Source organism: Plectropomus leopardus, chromosome 8, assembly GCF_008729295.1.
Source record: "Plectropomus leopardus isolate mb chromosome 8, YSFRI_Pleo_2.0, whole genome shotgun sequence".
NCBI classification, from domain to species: Eukaryota; Metazoa; Chordata; class Actinopteri; order Perciformes; family Serranidae; genus Plectropomus; species Plectropomus leopardus.
The window spans coordinates 15,597,579-15,616,140 of record NC_056470.1 but is presented as its reverse complement, the minus strand read 5'-3'; the positions used below and the strand labels follow the sequence as shown (position 1 = coordinate 15,616,140).

At 44.7% G+C, this 18,562-nt stretch overlaps 1 protein-coding gene across 3 annotated transcripts in view; it reads left to right on the top strand.

Annotated features, from left to right (window-relative positions):
* The window catches only part of rerea (arginine-glutamic acid dipeptide (RE) repeats a), a 152,647-nt gene that overhangs the window by 48,826 nt on the left and 85,259 nt on the right, over positions 1 to 18,562 (top strand). For all 3 annotated transcript variants that reach the window (XM_042491197.1, XM_042491198.1, XM_042491196.1), the window contains exon 2: positions 12,729 to 13,239. In XM_042491197.1, coding sequence (XP_042347131.1) covers positions 12,873 to 13,239 — 367 coding nt within the window. In that variant the 5' untranslated portion in view covers positions 12,729 to 12,872. The remainder of the gene's footprint in view (positions 1 to 12,728; positions 13,240 to 18,562) is intronic.

Genomic DNA, 18,562 nt, shown 5'->3' with positions numbered 1-18,562 from the left:
ATCAGCAGCCTTGTTCTTCCAAAAATAATGAGGTAGACAGTAAGGGCTGCCCCAGGCTGCATGTAGGGAGATGATCTCTCTGAACCGGCAAATCATTCCTGTTTTTTATGCTAAAAAGACAGGCTAATGACTATTCTTGATGTGTGTCAGTGCTTTTAGTTAACTAGCCTTAATTCACAGAAAGATCTAATGGGCTTGATTGTCAAGCTGAGTCGAGGCAGTCAGTGAGAGGCTCGCGCTCGGGTATGGGGGGGGAGTGTAATTGTTTTTGCTGGCGGTGATTCTCTCTGGAAGGGATGACTGCACAATCCAGATATGTAAACCAGAGGAAACTGAAAGGCAATATGCTGATACCTTGTCTGTTTCCTCTTGATCAACCTTGCCTATGAGATGAAATTTCTAAGCTCTGCCCAAAAACACTCGTTTGGATTCAACTCGGCAGTAACAGTTGCTTTACAAAAACCTGCTCAATTAAGCATTTCAAACATGTAAATCATATGTGGAAAATGGAGATCTTGAGGAAATCATTAACTGTGACGGCGCACCATAAAAACAAAGAGAAGTAGAGTTAAAGACAACAGATGCTCAAAGGGTTTGATTCTGCTTATTGGAGCATGACACTTACTTAGTGCGGCGGAGAATCTCAATGCGTCCGTGGTAGACAATGATGCTGTGTCTTGCCAGTGCCCTGCCAGTCATCTGTTCTCTAGAGGCATTCACAATATTCATTTAATGGTTTGGTTTTTTTTGCATTCATCTAAACCTTTCTTTGTTTGCTCGAGCCTGGTGTCATTTTTTCTGAAACAGGTTGCTTGTTTGCCTGCACAAGACAGCTTGTAATGTTTATCAGGCTGTAGCAGAGTTCCACCTCTTATGTTTCATAAATAACAAAGCTGCTCAGCTCCTGCGCCAGTAAAAAGAGGAAGGTATGATAAAGAGAGCTGACTCTACCGGCCTGATAAAGATCAACTTAAGACCCACCAGGAAGCAGTCCAGTTTGCAAACACACGGTTTTTGGGGTTAGTGTTTGAGTCAGCGTCGGGGCAAGACTGGACATCTGTCTCCCAGTGATCTATAACGCCCACAATCCCTCCCACAGACTGTCGGCTTTGGCACTCGAGCAGTACACCGGTTGCTGTAGTACACCCAGCCACCCACAACAGTGGCTTATCTCGCTAGCATAACAAACAGCGGCCTAACAAAGAGGATGGAAAGCAATAGGACACACACAGCAACAGAGGACCTTAAGAGCGCCGTGCCATCATAACTCCACTTCAAAATGGAGGCCTTTGTTCTGAGATTGTTGGAGAGGACATCATAGCAAGGTAGCAGCACATCTTTTCATCCTCAAACACACTCACTCCCACTCACTCAGTCTGCTGTCGGTGAAGGAGATCCTCTGCCTGATAGGGCTTCAGAGAAAGGTATTCCTCTGGGACTGTTGTTGAGGGATTTCTACACTTCTGCCACGCGCTGATTAAAGGAACACTTGTAGATAATCCTTTTTAAAAAATAGGGTCTTCATTGCGGTAGGATTGAGGTGAGGTAGGGCAGAAGAAAAGTTCCAGATTTTGATTTTGAAACGGTTATCACCTTGGTATGATCGGCAACTCTGCTAAGATAAATATTTAATGACAGGGTGGCTGAAATAGAGCCGTTACTGACTACTGGTGAGAAATGGAGCTTCTATTTAGAGCCCATACTATTCCATAAAGTCATGGCATTGGTAGACAGCCCAAGGTTATTAGTGTGGTATGAGAGTAGTGTGTGTTTGTGGTGTGTCTGTGGGTTGCTGAAGAGTTCTCACTCTTTTTTCTCGCTGCAGTGATATGAAGGAGAGAAATGCACTCAGTTTGTTATTGAGCATTCACTCATGAATCCTTGATGGATTACGGGTGTGTGTGTGTGTGTGTGTGTGTGTGTGTGAGCGCTAATGCACGACAGCGATACTATTCAGGCGCACGCTACTTGAGCTACTTCCACAAGCGAAACAGCTGTATACTTTGCCCTTTACTACCTTAGTTTTGCTCTGTTTCGTTCTACATGCTCCCTGCCCTCTGGGTTCTTGTTTGATGTCATTCATGTCATGCAAAATTGATTGCAAAGGCTCGCATCAATGCGCGCTGCAATGAAGTTATTACAGTGTAAAGACAGATTTCCCTACATTGATTCTCCTAACCTTACACTTTCACACTTGAGTGAATGGAACCCTTAAATTGATGTCAGCTTCGCTTTTAGATTTTTTGGCTCGGATTATGAAATGAAGCCTGTATTAAGACTTGAATGTTACTGCACCGCTCATTTAAACACTGATCTTGGCTCGACTTGATTCATCCTGTTTACTCATTACATGATAGCTATGGCGAAAGCAATTACTTTCAGCTTTCAAGTACCTTGCTTTTGGTCACACTGCGGCTCTTACTCATTTCACTGGAGCTCCCAAGACCCCGTGGCTTCCAATCCAGTCCAGTGAGTGGCGTGCGCTAACATTGTGCCTCTTTGTGTAGGAAATAGGTGGGTAAACACAGCATAGTCCTTGAAGCACTTCCCATCCCTGCTATTGGATTACCAGCTGCCTTTCCGGGTCTCATCTGCACAGATGAGTGCCAAGATCAATGGAGCTCTTAGTGCAAAGCTAATTCGATCAGGACTGGCTTTGCTACTGCTGATCAGAGATTATTTTTTTTTCACGTGAAACAAAAACTTAATCAAGTCAAGCCCATGTCCAATAGCCCCGTATTTTCAGCTGCTCTAACTCCCATAGACATCAATTAGGAGGCATTTCATATTCATTATTGAATTGTTGAGTTGGCCTGCTGAGAAGAGGTGTGGAGATGGAAGTAGTGAACTGCTGCGTAAAGTGATCCGGCCAGTTTTGCTGAGTGTAGCAGGAATGCCGCCTTTTCTCCAGCAGAGCAACTGGCATCATAAATAAGCTAAGAGCGTGTTTTTAGAGGGATGAGGCGTCTCCTGCGTTGACGCGAGCAGGGAGAAAAGGGGTTGAAGGGCATATTGACCCTCTTGTTCTGGAAAGCGAAAAGCAGACTCTTCAGTGCCCCTTGTTCCCCATTAATTATTGTTTGATGCTAATAAAGGAGGGGGGATGGGGCATGTTATGAAACATAATTATTCATTGCAGCATTTCCCCCACAACCAGCCTTGCCCCCCCCCCCCCCCCCCTTTCCTCTTGTGCTTAGTGAGGAAGCTGCCAGGGCTGTCAGTTGAGTACAGCAGGCAAAGATGTCCCCTCAGCCTTTTAAGGAGGGGACAGGAGGGGAGTAGGGTGAAGGGCGCCATTTGCCCGAGTGATATATGAGGAGAGACAGCAATATATGTAAGGAGCTGCTGAAAGAAAGATAGAAGGTCAAGGCACATTACACTCCAGCCATTTATTGGCTGAGCACAAAGTCTGACCTGGACTGCAAATACAGTTGCTCAGCAGTAGCAGCTTTTTTTTTTTTGGTTTATATATGTATGTGTGTGCTTGTGTGTGTCAATGGCCTACACATTTTAGATTGACACGTGTGTATACACTTAGATGAATGCCGTACTGTAGTGAATACGCTCTCAGTGGCTTTTTATAAGCTTGCAGATGCAGTGGGAAGCTATTTTAACAAGGCTGTAGCTCCACAAAGCTGTCCTGCTAGATTTCCACTAAGCGACTGAGATGGCAAAAGCACTAGAGGCTGATTTCCTATGCATGAGCACAGCATATGGTGCGCTTAAACACAATGCAAGCATGGGATTAGTTAACAATTGTGTCTCACAACATTGCGGGAGAGTGCAGAAGAAATGGTTACTCCAAAGACATTTCTTCTCCTGCTTTTACTGTGCTTAATATAAAAAACAAATCATCTAGATGATGTCCTCCATATTTTAAAGAAGCGTGTTATTGGCACAGGCAGCCCTAAGTTGTATTTTCATTGTCATTAATGGCCCAGTGATGACAGGAGAAGTCGGTGAGACTGCCATGGTCAAAGCCTAACATTAACATTCCAAGAATATCTGAGGCTTATTCACAGCAACTCAGCCGCACAGCCAGCTGCGTCCACCTTCGCCTTAAAAAAAGACAGCAGGCCTATAGACAGCCTGAGCTATGTTGTGTCGGGCCGGCGGTATTTTTAATGCGCTGTTGTTGTTGCACAGTGACGGATGCGATGTGTAATCCAATATATTGCAGTTGCTAGGTGTTTGGAAAGATGAAAAATATGCAGCTTGTGTTTGCTTGAGGCATAGCACACTATCAGTCAGGGATCAAGTCTCCATTTCACACATGAACAGGCAGAGTTAATCTGTGGATCACTACAGGACACTGCGTAATATCCAGCCTCTATTCTCATATTTTTTCCAAAAGCCCATTGTTCTAGGCCCCTGTTGCTAATGTTTTAGGAAAATAGTTACCTTTTTGTAGCTGCTGTGTATTTTTAGGTTAAGACCTAAGCTTTCGCTTGTGGTCCAGGTAGTAAACCATGCAGGTCTGACTTGTTCAGACTCTTTAAAATTAATTGTGTGTATTTGTAGACTACCTGCATGTGTGTGTGTGTGTGTGTATGTGTGTGGCCTGTGTGTTTGCGGCAGGGTGCACTAAAATGCCACTGCTGTAAGAGGCCCAGTCCCAGCCACTGCATGTTTTATGAGCTGTCCTCAGAGGATATGGGAGCTCTGTGCTCAGATCCTGCTTGTTCCAGCAGCGTTTTCATCACTACTGGCCACTTCCCCCTAGCTGTTTTTTTCTCCTTTTTGATGAGGGAGAGGAAACGCATCCAGAATAAGGCAATATTTACAACACAGCCCCGTTTGTGGCTGTAGCGCGGCTAGCTTGCTAAAGGCCCTACAGAATCATGATTCATATTATTCTCCCCATGCGCACTGCAGAGGGTGCTTTCCCCTCTGCCGAGGATCACTGGCCTGCACGACTGAGATGGTGCATGACAAGGCTGAACGCTGCACTGAATATTCCACTTCCCCAGTCACCTCCCCCGCTGACTGTTTTCTAAAGCTGTCCTTTTCCTTGAGCAAACACATCTCCAACTGGAGAACGTTCGCCAACGCCGTCTATTTACAGTGCTTACACATCGACTCGTGAGTTATAGCTCCGGTTGCGAGAGCTGAAATTAGCACGGAGGGTAACAAACAAAAGCGGGATGTTGTGCGTAGAATCCTTTTTGTTGTATTTATTTTGTAACGGCAGTCAATCGTGATGTTTGGTTGGGTGGCGGTTGGTGGTTAGAGGAGAGGCGTTTGCATATGAAATAATAGCCCTGCCTAATTAGAGGTAATACCATCCTGTGGTATCTAGAGGTGGAGGTGTTTTTTTGGCTGGGATCATTATAAGACGTTGAATGGAGGGTTTGTCTCCCCCCCCCCCCGGCCATCTGCTCGAGGATGGAGCAGAGTTTGCTACCACGTAGCTAAATAATTTAGGCGGAAAAAATGTTTTTGTGTACTGACCTAATGGCTTTGTTTTCGGGAGCTGTTCTTGAAGACATCCTTCAGTGCCCCTGCCGGCCTGCGCTGTCAGTCTGAAACCTCAGAGCTGTCTGATCTGTCACTCTAATCTATTTATGTTATTTTTTTTCCTCCGTGTTGGCATGTCACTCGTGTGGCATAGTGATTAGAGTAGCTGGAGGATGTAGGGCAGCCATATGAATACATTTCCTCCTCACCCACGCTCATTTAGACTACCAGTCGGAGTTGAACTGACGGATGGGATCGTTAAGCTGATAGGCAGATCTGGGGAGGAAGAGTGGGTATGTTTGATTGCAGAATATCAGTGCAAGTGGTGCATGATTGAGTGCTCAAATATTAAAATCTCAAGAGTCCTTTCATTTCAACAGACGACAAAATCACTGTTGAGTTTTTTTTTCCCCCTTTCCCCAGTAAATCTTTTTACTATATACATCTGATTGAGAAAATGTCATGTATTTCACTCACCCCCCCCCCCCCCCCCCCCCCCCCCCCCCCCCCAGCTTCAGCTCTGCTCCTTTTTATAGAGATAAATGTTTGAAGATACATATATGATGCAGATATTTTTTAGTGCAAGTCAGGCTTGAATGTGTCAGTGTGTATTTATACCTCTCCTGACCCCGGCTTTACCTTTGAGTAAATTTCCATTACAACAGCATAATCCACCAAAAAAAAAAAAAAACCTGTCAGTGCCTCTCCAGAGGTGGAAGACACCAGAAATCCTTTCAGATCAGGCACTTAATTCACACTGCAAAAAAAAAAAGCGTCCTACAGATCTACAGGGAAACTCAATTAAGAGCCACATTCATGATAGTGCTGTCTGCCGCCACATACCTCACATTCTCCTGCTTCTCTTATCAATGACACATTGGGAGAGGTCCTTTACTGGCCTGCGTGCGATTACATTTCTCAAGAGTGCCTCATTTAGAGGAAAGGGGAAGGGTGACAACGGACAACCCCGGCATTTCCCTTAGGAGCCGTGTCCAAACATGATGCCTGCTGAAGCAGTCAGAGCTGCTGAAATGGCCTCCAGCTTTGCTCCCGTTGGACAAACAGACTGAGAGGGAGTGTGTCTCGGAGGGTGGGCCGATAAATTGGATTTTATTTTTGATTATAAATTTGGCTTCCTTAGATTTTTAAAACCAGATGATCGAAATAAAAAAATGATTTTGTACTTTTGTACATGACGGCTCTCCCAATGTTCCTCCTGTTTTGTCTTTTTCTTTTGTAAATCAGTGTTGCCAACTAGGGTACGCAATAAATGTATTCAAGTATATAATATTTTTGTCATTCCCAAACACGCTGCACAGGACAGTTCATGGTTCCTCTGCTGAGTCTCTCCCATCTCCCCCCGTCTCCTCTCTCACTGTGCAGGCACTGGGTGAGCGGCAGGGAGGATGCTGCTGAAAGTCCTTTGTGACTGAGCCTCTATTGAGAATTGTGTAAAATGATTGTGATGTTTTTTTTTTTTTTGCCATAATTGAGCAGCCCAGATGTCTTGGAGTATCTGGTATTAGGCTAGGAATTGAAGTCCTGCACACAGACGCTGTAGATAATGGACATCTTGGGTTGTGGAGCGGCCCCCCTCAGGTCCATTCGGAGCTCTTGCAGAGAGAGCACACAAACAGGGACTAGAGGAGGATTTAGCCTTCCTTTATAGATGGAGAAGCGGCTTAGACAATGTGGAGTGCACAGTCTGATCCTCATGTCTGTGGTTGAAAGTACCTGCGGATTCATGGACAGAGAATATGTTTGACTTAGTGAGTATCAGTTTATATTGCAGAGAGAAGGTAACTGATGCTATTGTTAGCCTGGGGGGTGGTTTTGTAAATTGTCTTAATCTTTTTAGACAGTGATAGTTTACTGTTGCACACAGTGTCATTGTGCATGAGAATCTGTTCATGTGCTGCAGTGCTTTGCCTTTTACCATGGGAGTCTCTAGGCAGGTTTAAATGTTGATGTCGGAAAGCCCCAAGCTATCTTCTCTCGAGCATGGCTTTTACCTACTAAACTAACCCCGGATGCCGGCTAAAAATAGAGCCTTTGTGTACGCAGCTTTAGCAAAGGGGGAAAAAAAGATGTGGTTACTCATCAGTGAATTGAAAAACAAGTGGAGCAGACAAGTGTCTTTGCCCTGCCAATGTGAACTAAAACAGAGAGGACCTCCGAGAATAAAGCAAGCCATGATTGCACCAGGTAAGAGAAAGGAGGCAGCGTGCAGAGACCACAGAGAATCCCTTATGAAGTGGCCTACCCCTTGCCTCCAGCTGAGCCTTTCATTGTGCTGTTGTTTCTAGGGGGCTTGGATGGCAGCTTAGATTAGATCGCACTGAGTAATGGATTGGAGCTGACGAAAACCTGCTGCAGCTCGACATCACCGCAGCTAGGATCCGTGCACTGCTGAGGATCTGGCTGGTTTATTCGGATCAATTTGAGTTGCCCTCATTGTTAATAACCCTGTGTATATTCATGCTAACATTGTTCTCCTCTAATCTGTATTCATGCGAGTATTTCATTCAATCCCTCCGCAAAGCCGGCCCTAAATCCTTGCCAATCACATTTTGCTACTTCATAATTCTCCAATTGAATATGCCATGAATGACTTTTTCAGTCTCTCTCCCCAAACTGAGTGGATCACTGTGCTGGTTATATTGTTGTTAGATTCTATTTTGCATTTAAATGTAAAAAAAAAAAAAAAAATCTAGTTTCTCTATTATTTGTTCTATAAAGTGTGGTATGAATAAACGTCCAGCTTTTGCATATTTATAATACCAGATAATCAATTACTAAAATTTGGCGGCATACAGGGGGGAAAAAAAGGAACCCTACAGCTGTATAGGTACTCAAGCAAAGCGTGATAATTTGGATGTTTATCCTTAGACAGGTTTTGATTAAAACTACAGAGATGAGCATGGATTTGGGTAAATGTGGGAGTGATTGGAATGAATAAAACATGGCTTTTAAAAAGGCTGTTTTGGAGACAGAGAGAGAGAGAGAGAAAGGGGGGAAAAAAGCTGTGTTTAGTAACAGAAACCTGCTGTGTGGCCATTGTGGGGGATGATGTGTTAATCGAGCCACAAACTGTGTGGTTTTTCAGGCCAGAGGTCTCATTTAAACAGGCTCGGAAAAGAGAAATGTATTTGAGCAGGGCCCCGCTGGCTGCTAGCCCTTGACTCCATTGCAGTAATGTAAATGGTGGATTAGGTGACGTTGGCTGGGACCCCCCTCCCAGCCCCTCTCCAGCCACTGCCCCCTCCTTCTCTTTTCCATTAAGACAGCTGGTATCTTTCAAAGGGTCCTGGCCTAGTGATTGATGTGTAATAGCTCCAAGCCTCACCTGCCCCCTCACAGCGTTATTCATCGGCCAGGCAGCCAGCACCGCTTTCTACTGAGCACTTTGTTTCCTGGGTTGTGGGTGGAGAGCCTTCCCCCCTCGCTTTTTTTCTCCGTCTCACTTTCTCCTTCTCTTCGCTGTCAGCCATCAATACATTATGACTTTTCACTACCACAGTGTTACTACTTCACTTCACACTGACTCACTCCTTTTTACTCACTCAATTTGTTCTGCTTCAAATTGCTCTTTTATCTGCATCAAACTGCAGCTGCCGATCTGCAACAAATTCACCACAGGTATATTGACTAGTGAAAGTATAAACACAATTTACCCATTGCTAAATCCCGACCATCGAATGCAGACCGGTCACTCAAAGCGTAGCGTCAGGCAGCTTCAACCAGGATCCAACAACGATTCGACTGTGTTTCACCTAATCTCAGGCTATCGTTTCAGATTGTTTTCATTCTTAGGCTAGTTTTGTGGATTTCAAGCTAGTTATGATTAAACCCTTTGCCCGAGGCACATGTAACAGTGAGAAGACAGATATACACAGTGATGCCCCGTTCCAAAACCGAGATCAAACACTGAAAAAGTGAAGGCCGTGGCTAAAATGAGCACTTTGCATCGTGCATTATGAACAGGACACACAAAAGGTTGACAAATAACAATTACTGAAAACAATATAGCTTAGGAAAAATAAATCTTCAATTAAAACAAATAATTTTAAAGATAAATTTAAGTGAATAGTATTACTGGTAGAAACTAGCAAAGATGGCAACATATAATGGACTAGTCATGCACACTCCTAGATAAAAGTGCAATTACTTTTTTAGCCCTTATAATAACGCTGTTTTGTGGTTTTTAGCAGATATCGACTGGTCAACTCAAATAAGTATACGGTTAGTTATCAGTAGCCAGCTGAGCTAATATGACTAAGGTCTGGAGGAAACAAATCTGAGTTAGATTAATGTTAGCTGTGCTATCCGAGATCTAACCCGGTTGTTGCCAGTTAATGTCGTCATCTTCTGTCTCCATTGCGTGGTGATGTGGTGGTTCATTTTTACACTGTGATTCGTAGCCTTTAGTGTCTATCTCTTACCTTTAAACCTGTATTCGATGCTGAGTTGTGTTGACACAATAACGGAATTTCTAGCTTCAATACAAAACCTAAACCAAAAAAAAAACCAAAACAGGGAAAATTTGACTTTTTTATTAAAAGGTATTCATAGCAAGGCTGTAATATTATGATTTTCTTCATTGGTTAGTAGCAGAGAACAGACTGACTGCAGTAAACATGAACAAGAATGTACATTTTTATTAATTATATTTAGGAATGAAATGAATGATATAATTTTTGCATTAGCGCACACGTTCAAAAGCCCCTGGGATTGTCACAATGCAAATGGCCATAAGTTACGAGTAAAAAACAAATCTGTGCTGCAAAAACCTTTTTGCAACCGGAGAGAATGAGGTGAGTGATGAGAGGACAGCGCTGTGAGTGACTGACAAGAGATGGGTCTGTGGGGGCGCTGCAACTGTGTGTGTGTGTGTGTGTGTGTGTGTGTGTGTGTGTGTGTGTGTGTGTGTGTGTGTATGTGTGTGTCAGTCAACTCGTTTGGAAGAAGAGTGAGCGAGAGAGTAGTATTGATACCACAAAAACTCAACCATTTTAAATATTCAGAAACAATTTGCATTTTACAAAAATAAGATATCTTCAGGCATTGCAGGTGGTGACAATGTGGGCTCCATGCTAGCTCCGATAGCTTGACAGAGCTAGCAGCGGCTGACATCGAAGGGGCGGGGCTTAACAAGGGGCTAATAAAAAGCAAGCATGTCCATATGAATAAGGAAATTTTTTTAAAAGTAAATACAATTACGTGAACTTCAGCACGGTAATTGGAGTAACAGAATTTGGTATGAGGCGGTTGCGCAAAGTGTTTCCAGATGCAAACTAATAGCACCTAGATTGTAAAGACACTTATAGAGGCTTATAGCAGCCCACAACATCAAAGGAGAATTGGCCAACCCTTCATTTGCAACAGTTCAGGGTCCTCCTTGCTCTCAGTGCAAGAGGCTTATGTTACTGATTAGAGCAGAGAAGAGGTGCTTAGCTCATACACAGATTCTGGCAGCTCCCAGGATTAGAGCTGTGCTATCAAATGGTACCTTCATCAATGTTTTCATGTTCCTCACACCTCACAGACATGCTGCTGGATATGGACACAGGAGGGGTGCACAGTATGTATTTTGGCACACCCAATGGAGGTGTGTATAAGAGCTGGGTGTGTGTGTGTGTGTGTGTGTCCTTGCACAGACATGCGCGTTAGATCTCTCCCAAGCCCTTGCGTCCTGTGTGTGCACTAATGTGTTCTTGTGTGTGTGTGTGTATATATGCTGGCAGCCCAGTGGTCGCCGTGGTAACTCATCATTAGGTGATTAATGGGGCTGTGACGAGGCTGCGGTTTAATCAGGCCCGGTGTTTGTGTTGAAGCCGACGACAAGAGCAGCTGCCCTGTCAGTTGGTGTCTGCTCATGAGATGACAGCACCCGCTGCTGAGGAGCGCCGTTGTCAAAAGCGCTTCATTGTGTGTGTGTTTGAGTGTGTGTCTGCATGTGTATGTGCCTGCCAAAATCCTTTCTTCCACCTTCCTCTTCCCCTCTATTCTTCCCCTCACATTCTCTCTAGCCCTCTCAATAAAAACACACGTCCACTTGCAGACAAGCTGTATAATTTTCACTCTGAGCTGGGTCTGCTCTACCTGGCTCCATCCCTACCCGTCCTTCTTTTTCACTCTCCCTCTCCCACCCCGCTATCACCACCATGGTAACGCGGGTGCCGATTGCCTGGTCTGATCCCTCTGGGGGCAGTAATGACTATTTCTAGTTAATTTGTTGCAGTGGGGGTGGAGGGGTAAACACTGGCAGTAAATGAGAAGCCTCCTTTGTAGGCGCAGTGTGTAGGGGCAGTGTAGTGCAGACAGCGTGCTGCTTCAGCTTTGCCCACTTCACTGTTTATGGAGGATTTCATTATGGCATGAGAAGGTGGTAGCTGGGTTCCTTTGAGTAACGACGATAGCTGAAAATGGCAGTGGACTGGGCATGGCAAAATGACTGGCTCAGCCTCTCTGCACTCCCTCTCCGTACCCAGTGGATTGCTGTGTTCTTCCCTCCAGAGCTGTCACTTCACATTAACACAGTGGTGACTGTCAGCCAGGGCAGAGGGTTGGGCCGGGGTGCAGTCCAGTAAGCCAGAGTACACACAAACACACACACTCACACAACCACACACAGATGAGTAAAATTGAGCCTGGTGTCACCACAGATGGTCTGCTGAGAAGCTAGCCAGTTAACTCTGTCATTGAGCTTTATGCTGTGTCTCTGCCGTGGCATTGCAAACGACAAGCAGAGTCTTGTGCCGAAAAGACACATTATCTCCAAGGAATTCTATTGGCTGCCAGCCTCATCCTCAATGCAGCGCTGCCTCTTATTGCTTATTCAGTTACTGACTTCCCTTTAGCTTATTGTGTTACAAATACTGCGCATGTAGCTCTTGTCATTCTACTTTACTTACTCTCTTTTTTTCCATTCCTCCACCCTTTAATAACTCTGTTTTACTGCCTCTGTGAAAGAATGGAAATATGTTTGAGCAGGAAGCTACGAGGTTTTGTTCTTTGATAGAGCTACTCGGTGCTCTCCAGAGTATACATGGTTGTGAAGGGGAGTGCCAACAATTACTGTGATGTGGAGAAGAGTCAGCACAGCTGCCTGATCTCTAGGAACTATTCTTGTATTTCTCACCCACTGAAGATCTCCTTCAGCAAAAATAACTTTTCTTTTTTTTTTGCTTAGTAGACATAGCATATGTTCTGTAAGGATAATGGTTATTGACATATAGTTATGCTAATTGTCCTTTTTCTGTTCTCTGCAGCTTTTCTGAAACACTGGGGTTGTTGGTGTGGCCAAATTTTCCCTGGATTTGACTGGTAAATTCAGAAGACTGAAGCCCAGGCTCACAGTCTACCTTTCACGGAGGCCCAGCCGTGAGAGGACTGAGGAAGGCACGTGGCGGATCATGACGGCCGACAAAGAGAAGGAGAGGGAGAAAGAGCGGGACAGAGACAGAGACAGGGACCGGGACAAGAGAGAAGCTGGTAAGTCCCGCCGGCAGGACGGGGACAGGGGCGACCGTGAGAGTGAGAGCTCCAGGCCCCGACGCAGCTGTACGCTGGAGGGTGGGGCCAAGAACTATGCAGAGAGTGAACACAGCGAGGATGAGGACAACGACAATGGCAGCACAGGTGGAGGCAGCGGCACGGCCGAGGAGGCCGGCAAAAAGGGCAAGAAGAAGACGCCTAAGAAGAAGTCACGCTACGAGCGCACAGAGAATGGAGAAATCACGTCCTTCATCACAGAAGACGATGTTGTTTACAGACCCGGAGGTGAGTTGAAGACATAGTGTAATTGTGTCAGCAGGTGGGCCGCACTCATCATGGTCACCAGCTGCAGTGAACACCAGTAAATCTTTATTAGTCACTCTTCCAGTTTACTGATAATCGTCAACCCATCCTCTTAACATCACATTCACTATATTCCTGTGTGTTCCCAAGAAGTGTTTTCCAGCCAGCTTTACTTCCTGTTTTTGGATTGAGTTCTCTCTCAAACACAGAATGGCAGTGTGCTTATCCATGACCATGGCAACGAGTTTCCTCTTCTGTTGTATGTGTCAGAGGGATAGCACAGATAGAGATAATGGTCTTTGTGGATTTTCCTCCACACTTTCACTTGAATTTGAAGGAAATATGAATGAATATGAACTTCAGCATTAGCTGGAATTCAGTTACTTCTGAACGACAGCTTAGCTTAACTATTTAACTGACAGTTGCCTGTGTGATGATTCCTGTAACGCCAACAACTAGTTAATGAAATACCTCATTTTTTAAACCAATATTTCGTGTCAATCTGTAATTGATGAGAAAGTTATTCTTAGTGTACATCAACTACTTTGTATCAAACAGGGCTTCGAATTTGGGCTCTTGATTAGTGTTGTTTCCATGCTGAAATTTCTGTCATATAACACAATGAAAAATAACAATATTTGATACCACAGGGAAGTATTGACATTGAGGTCAAACGAGTTAAATTCTTTATTAAAAGATAAATACTACAGGGCTGTAACACGGTGACGACAACTTCTATTTTCTTGGTAACTGGCAGAAAACAAAAGAATCATTGTAGTAAACAACAATAAGATTGAGCGAGAAATTGAGCTGGTATGGGTGTTTCCTTTCTATGGAAAATGAATATTGAAACCACTGGAAATAATTTGAATTATTATGTATCAGTAAAGTGAGATTTTAGACAATGCTAGTCTTGCTCACTCTGTCAGCACTGATGTTGCCAGCACCAGCTGGCAGTTGCCTAGTAATTCTATCCCTCATATAGCATACTGTAGTCTGTGGATGTTAGCTTACCCAAATCACACAGACTTTGTGAACAAGTTTGACACGCTGTAATAGGTTGAGAGAGGATCGTTATATGCACATCACGCAGATGCAACGCCATCAAGATCCGAGTAGAATCAAAAAATTTTCTTCACTAAAATTGCATGGTGTTGAGTAAGTGTGCAGACGTTATTTTTTTCCTCATGAACACTGTAATAGGCCCAATAAATCCTGTACAATCCCAAAAGGAAAGACCACTGCCTTGTTTTGCCCGCGACTCACACATTATGAGTGCTGCAGGTGAAGGCAGTAAAAGCATACAATTTGTGGCACATTTGCTCTCCGAACTACAGGCATCCTTTACATCTTTCATGTAGGTAAAATACAAGACTAGCTGGCCCATGACAGGGCACTTGTGCAAGTTTGAAAGATGATGTGCCTTCCACTACAATCTCACATCATTTTTCCATTTTAGCAAAAATGCCTTTTTTTAAAAAAAAATTCTGAGCACTAAATTAGATTAGTATGAAATAGTGTGGCTAATCCACATTGTTGCGAAATAATATAAAGAATTTTAAAAAAAGCCACAATACACTGGAGTGGGGTTTTAAGACACGTTTTTAACTACTCAGTGTTACATTTCTGGGTTCTCAAAGAAACAGTCTGCTCTGTTGCTGTAAACTGCGGAAGGATTGCAGAGTCTCCAGAGTAGCGACTCTGTAACAGCAGAAGTACTCCCTCAGGCGAGAGGCCAATGCATCATACAATCAATTCCAAGTTGACCCACTCTGTGCTTTGTCTTGGCCTAAGTCAATAAAGCAAAGTGGTGCTTCACTAGATGATGTGATAGTGACGACAGCCATGTTAATGATTTCATCCCAACACTATCTGACTCACTGAAAGTATGCTGTCTCCTATGGGGCCAAAAAGTGCTCTAGTTTCCTCGAGAGATGTTTGAGCTGCGGTACAGTGTCTTTATCAAGTCTGATGCAAAAGGCTAAAAAGAGAATCAACCTTTTCCGCAGCTGTAAACAAGGCCTCTCTTTCACCCACTGTTTAGAAATTGGTTGTATTAGTGGGGGGAATGTCAACACTCGCTGTCGGAAGGAAGCCAGGCTAGCTGAGTGTGTGTGTAGTCTGCTCTCGCTTGATTACTGCTCAGTGCTATCCACCATGCAACTGAATCATTACCGCCATGTCTTTTCGTTTATCAAGCAGCTAGCAAAAGGTCAGGTAGTGGGGGGGTGGCCTATATTGCTGGCTTACTTAAAAGGAAGACGTAAGAAAACTACAGTCAGTGTGTTAGGTTTTTTCTCTTAAACTACCTATCTAATCACACATCCACACAAACGTTCCTTTTTTTTCTTTTATAACTACTAAAGAGACAGCTTCAAGCAGGTACAGTGAAACAGCCAGACCTCCCCACCCCACACTTTCCGTCTAGCTGCGTAATCTTGTTGGCTAAATTATCTCTGTGCTGGTATCAGTGGAGGTCCTCGAGCAAGCAGTCACACTGAACCCAAGTCTTGTTGTCGCTGACTCCCTATTTCCGTCTCTCTAACTCTCTGCAATGGACTCCATTGAAGCATTTTTTTTGCGGCGCGTTTCATGTTTAATAGAGAGAGCACCGGCGCTTTGTCTCTTAGTTAACCATGCGGAGAGGGGGGGAGCAGAGAGGGAGAGAAAGAGGGGGGGTGGGGGAAAAAAACGAAGCAGTCAGTCACATCAATGAAACATTCAAAAGGCATATAAACAAAGTCGACCGTCTCAGTGGATTAGCCCTGCCGAATATTTATATTTCCACATCCGAGCGCACTGCACAGCCAGTGTCTGGTTGATGGGGAATATTTATGTTTCCTGTCTTCTCCTTCAATTAATTTGACAGGTCTAGAGGGGCCCGAGTGTCACAACCTGCTCCCACCACATAGACTGGAGCCGTTTGATTGGTTTAGATTAGGGATGAGCCTGGATAGGCGGTGGGTGGCCCCAGCACTGGTACACTAGTTTGTAATTTACCACCTATTGTCAATGTAGAAGATCCTCCACCTCAGCTAGTGACCTCCTGCTGTCTCCCCCGCTCATTGTTCAAGTGATAAAAGCTTTGTGTGTGTGTGTGTGTGTGTGTGTGTGTGTGCGAACAGCACCGTGTGCTTTCCTCCTCCTGCTTGGTCATTGGTAGCAGCCTTCTTGCAATCAGATTTGATGTGTGCAGCTTAGGCAGGCACAAAGCCTGCAATGGATTATGCTTTACTAAATGTTAAATCCCTTTATAGCCGTCTAGTGACACACAATATGTAAAACTAACCACCCCTGGAGAGGGATTTGTACCGCCCCAGACATGGGGAGAGGGAAGAAGTCAGCGATGGAAAGCAGTGAAGAAACGGAAAGAAATTGAGAACCAAAATAGTGTTTTGATTGCTTTTGTCAAGGGGAGCTTTAGAAACATACAGGCCCATGTCATCTCATAAGAAATAACAGGTAAACTAGTATTGAAACCGTCTGCACACTCCCAATCTCCAGCCATCTTCCAATCTCTCTGCTCAGCCTTTCTATCCCTTGAAGATGGGTTCAGGCAGCTTAGTGCACATCGATTGGTTGGGGAAGGGTGGAAGGAGAAGTGCAATCGGCCAATAGGTGGGCCTGCAGCTAACTGTAGCTCTGCTGCTGTTTAAAAAGGATGGAGGAGTGTGTCTGCGGTGATGGTGGCCAGGGGACTCTGTCCCGGGCCATTGGTATGGTCGACTGCTGGGCTGAAGAGCCTGATGCAGTGCAAACAGACATGCCAAATCGATCTGTGCCCCGTGGCTGAGCTCTCACCACTTCCCCAGGCCGGGCCAGACACCTCCAGAGCCTGTTCTCTGCACTCGTCCTCCCCCCACCCTAGATTATAGATCCTCTCTCTGGAGATTATACACACTGCCATGGGGGGATCAATAGGAGACACCCTAGAAGCACAGAGACACACAAAAAAACTTGTCAGTGCACACACATACGCGGCACACTGATAACCAGTATTTCTGCACACTCACAAGTGTACTCTAACACATATACATGCACAAACTAACACAAATACAAGGCATGCTGTTAACAGACATAGACACGGTTCCTATCTGACAAGCACACTCGTGTAACACACACACACAGGCTCATTCAAATACACACAGTGCTCTCTACATTGCTCATCCCTTCTCTCCACTGCAGCAGGACTCTGCTTGGCGCTGCAGGCGGCGGGCTGCCATAGCATGTCTCCTTCCTTCTAACTGACTGGCTGGCTGGCTGGTCTGTTTAAAATGGAGAGAGCTAATGGAAACCACCTGCCCCCCCCCCTCCACTTCTTCTGCCCTTCTACCTCAGTTTATGTCACACAACATGGCTGCCACAGCCAACTCACTGAGTCTCAGGGTGATCGAGACAAGACTTGATTAGATTCACTAATTTCCTCTTAGAGAGCGATAAGTGTGTGTAGTGAGTGCAGTCTATAGAGCAGGGCTAGTCTGAGAAAAACACCTTGTGTGTATGAGTGTTGGGGGAGTTGTTGATGTGGACAGCTGGTGCTTTTTTGCCGCAGCCACCACAGAACCCTAGGGAGTGTGTGTGTGTCACAGTATGTGTCATGTGCACTCACAGTAAACTGTGCAGCAGGAGTACGTCTGACACACACATGTAGAGCTGGATAACCGGCCCTCCCTCCTCCTCCTTTATTCAAACCCAGGATCAACTGTTGGCGGTCACACAAACCTGCCGTGTTCCTTATGTTTGCACAGGCTTTAGTTATTCCATCTTGAACATGTCTGCTGTAATTTTCCTCATGTTGTTTGTGATGTATATCACCATTACTGCTAATCGTAAACGGTAACTGTATAGCTGCAAATGTTAACATTTATAAACCACGCCAGGTATTGACTTGATGCGGCAGATTCACATTAAAACACATTTTCTTAGTCACATCAGTTATACATTTTAACTGTATAAAACATTCAGAGCATTAATGTAGTTTGTTGATTTTCAACCAGCCTTGTATCAAGACAGTGTGGGTAGTATGTATAGATGAACTGTGGTAAACTTCCCTCCATCTAACCAGCACCTAGATATCCCTCCTCCCCCAGCGACACTTCTCCAAATTCCGTAATTTCCATCATTTGGTGGTGTTTTGCTGGCTCTTAGGGCTGTTGCTCAAACTACGGGCTGTACTTTCACATTTTGTGTTTCCCGCCAACAGTTGCCAACCCTGCTGCCACCAGGAAGTACTCAGAAAGTATGCAGCTGATCATAAAACACACCCAACCATCTCTCTATCTCTCAAACTAACGGAAATCTGAAA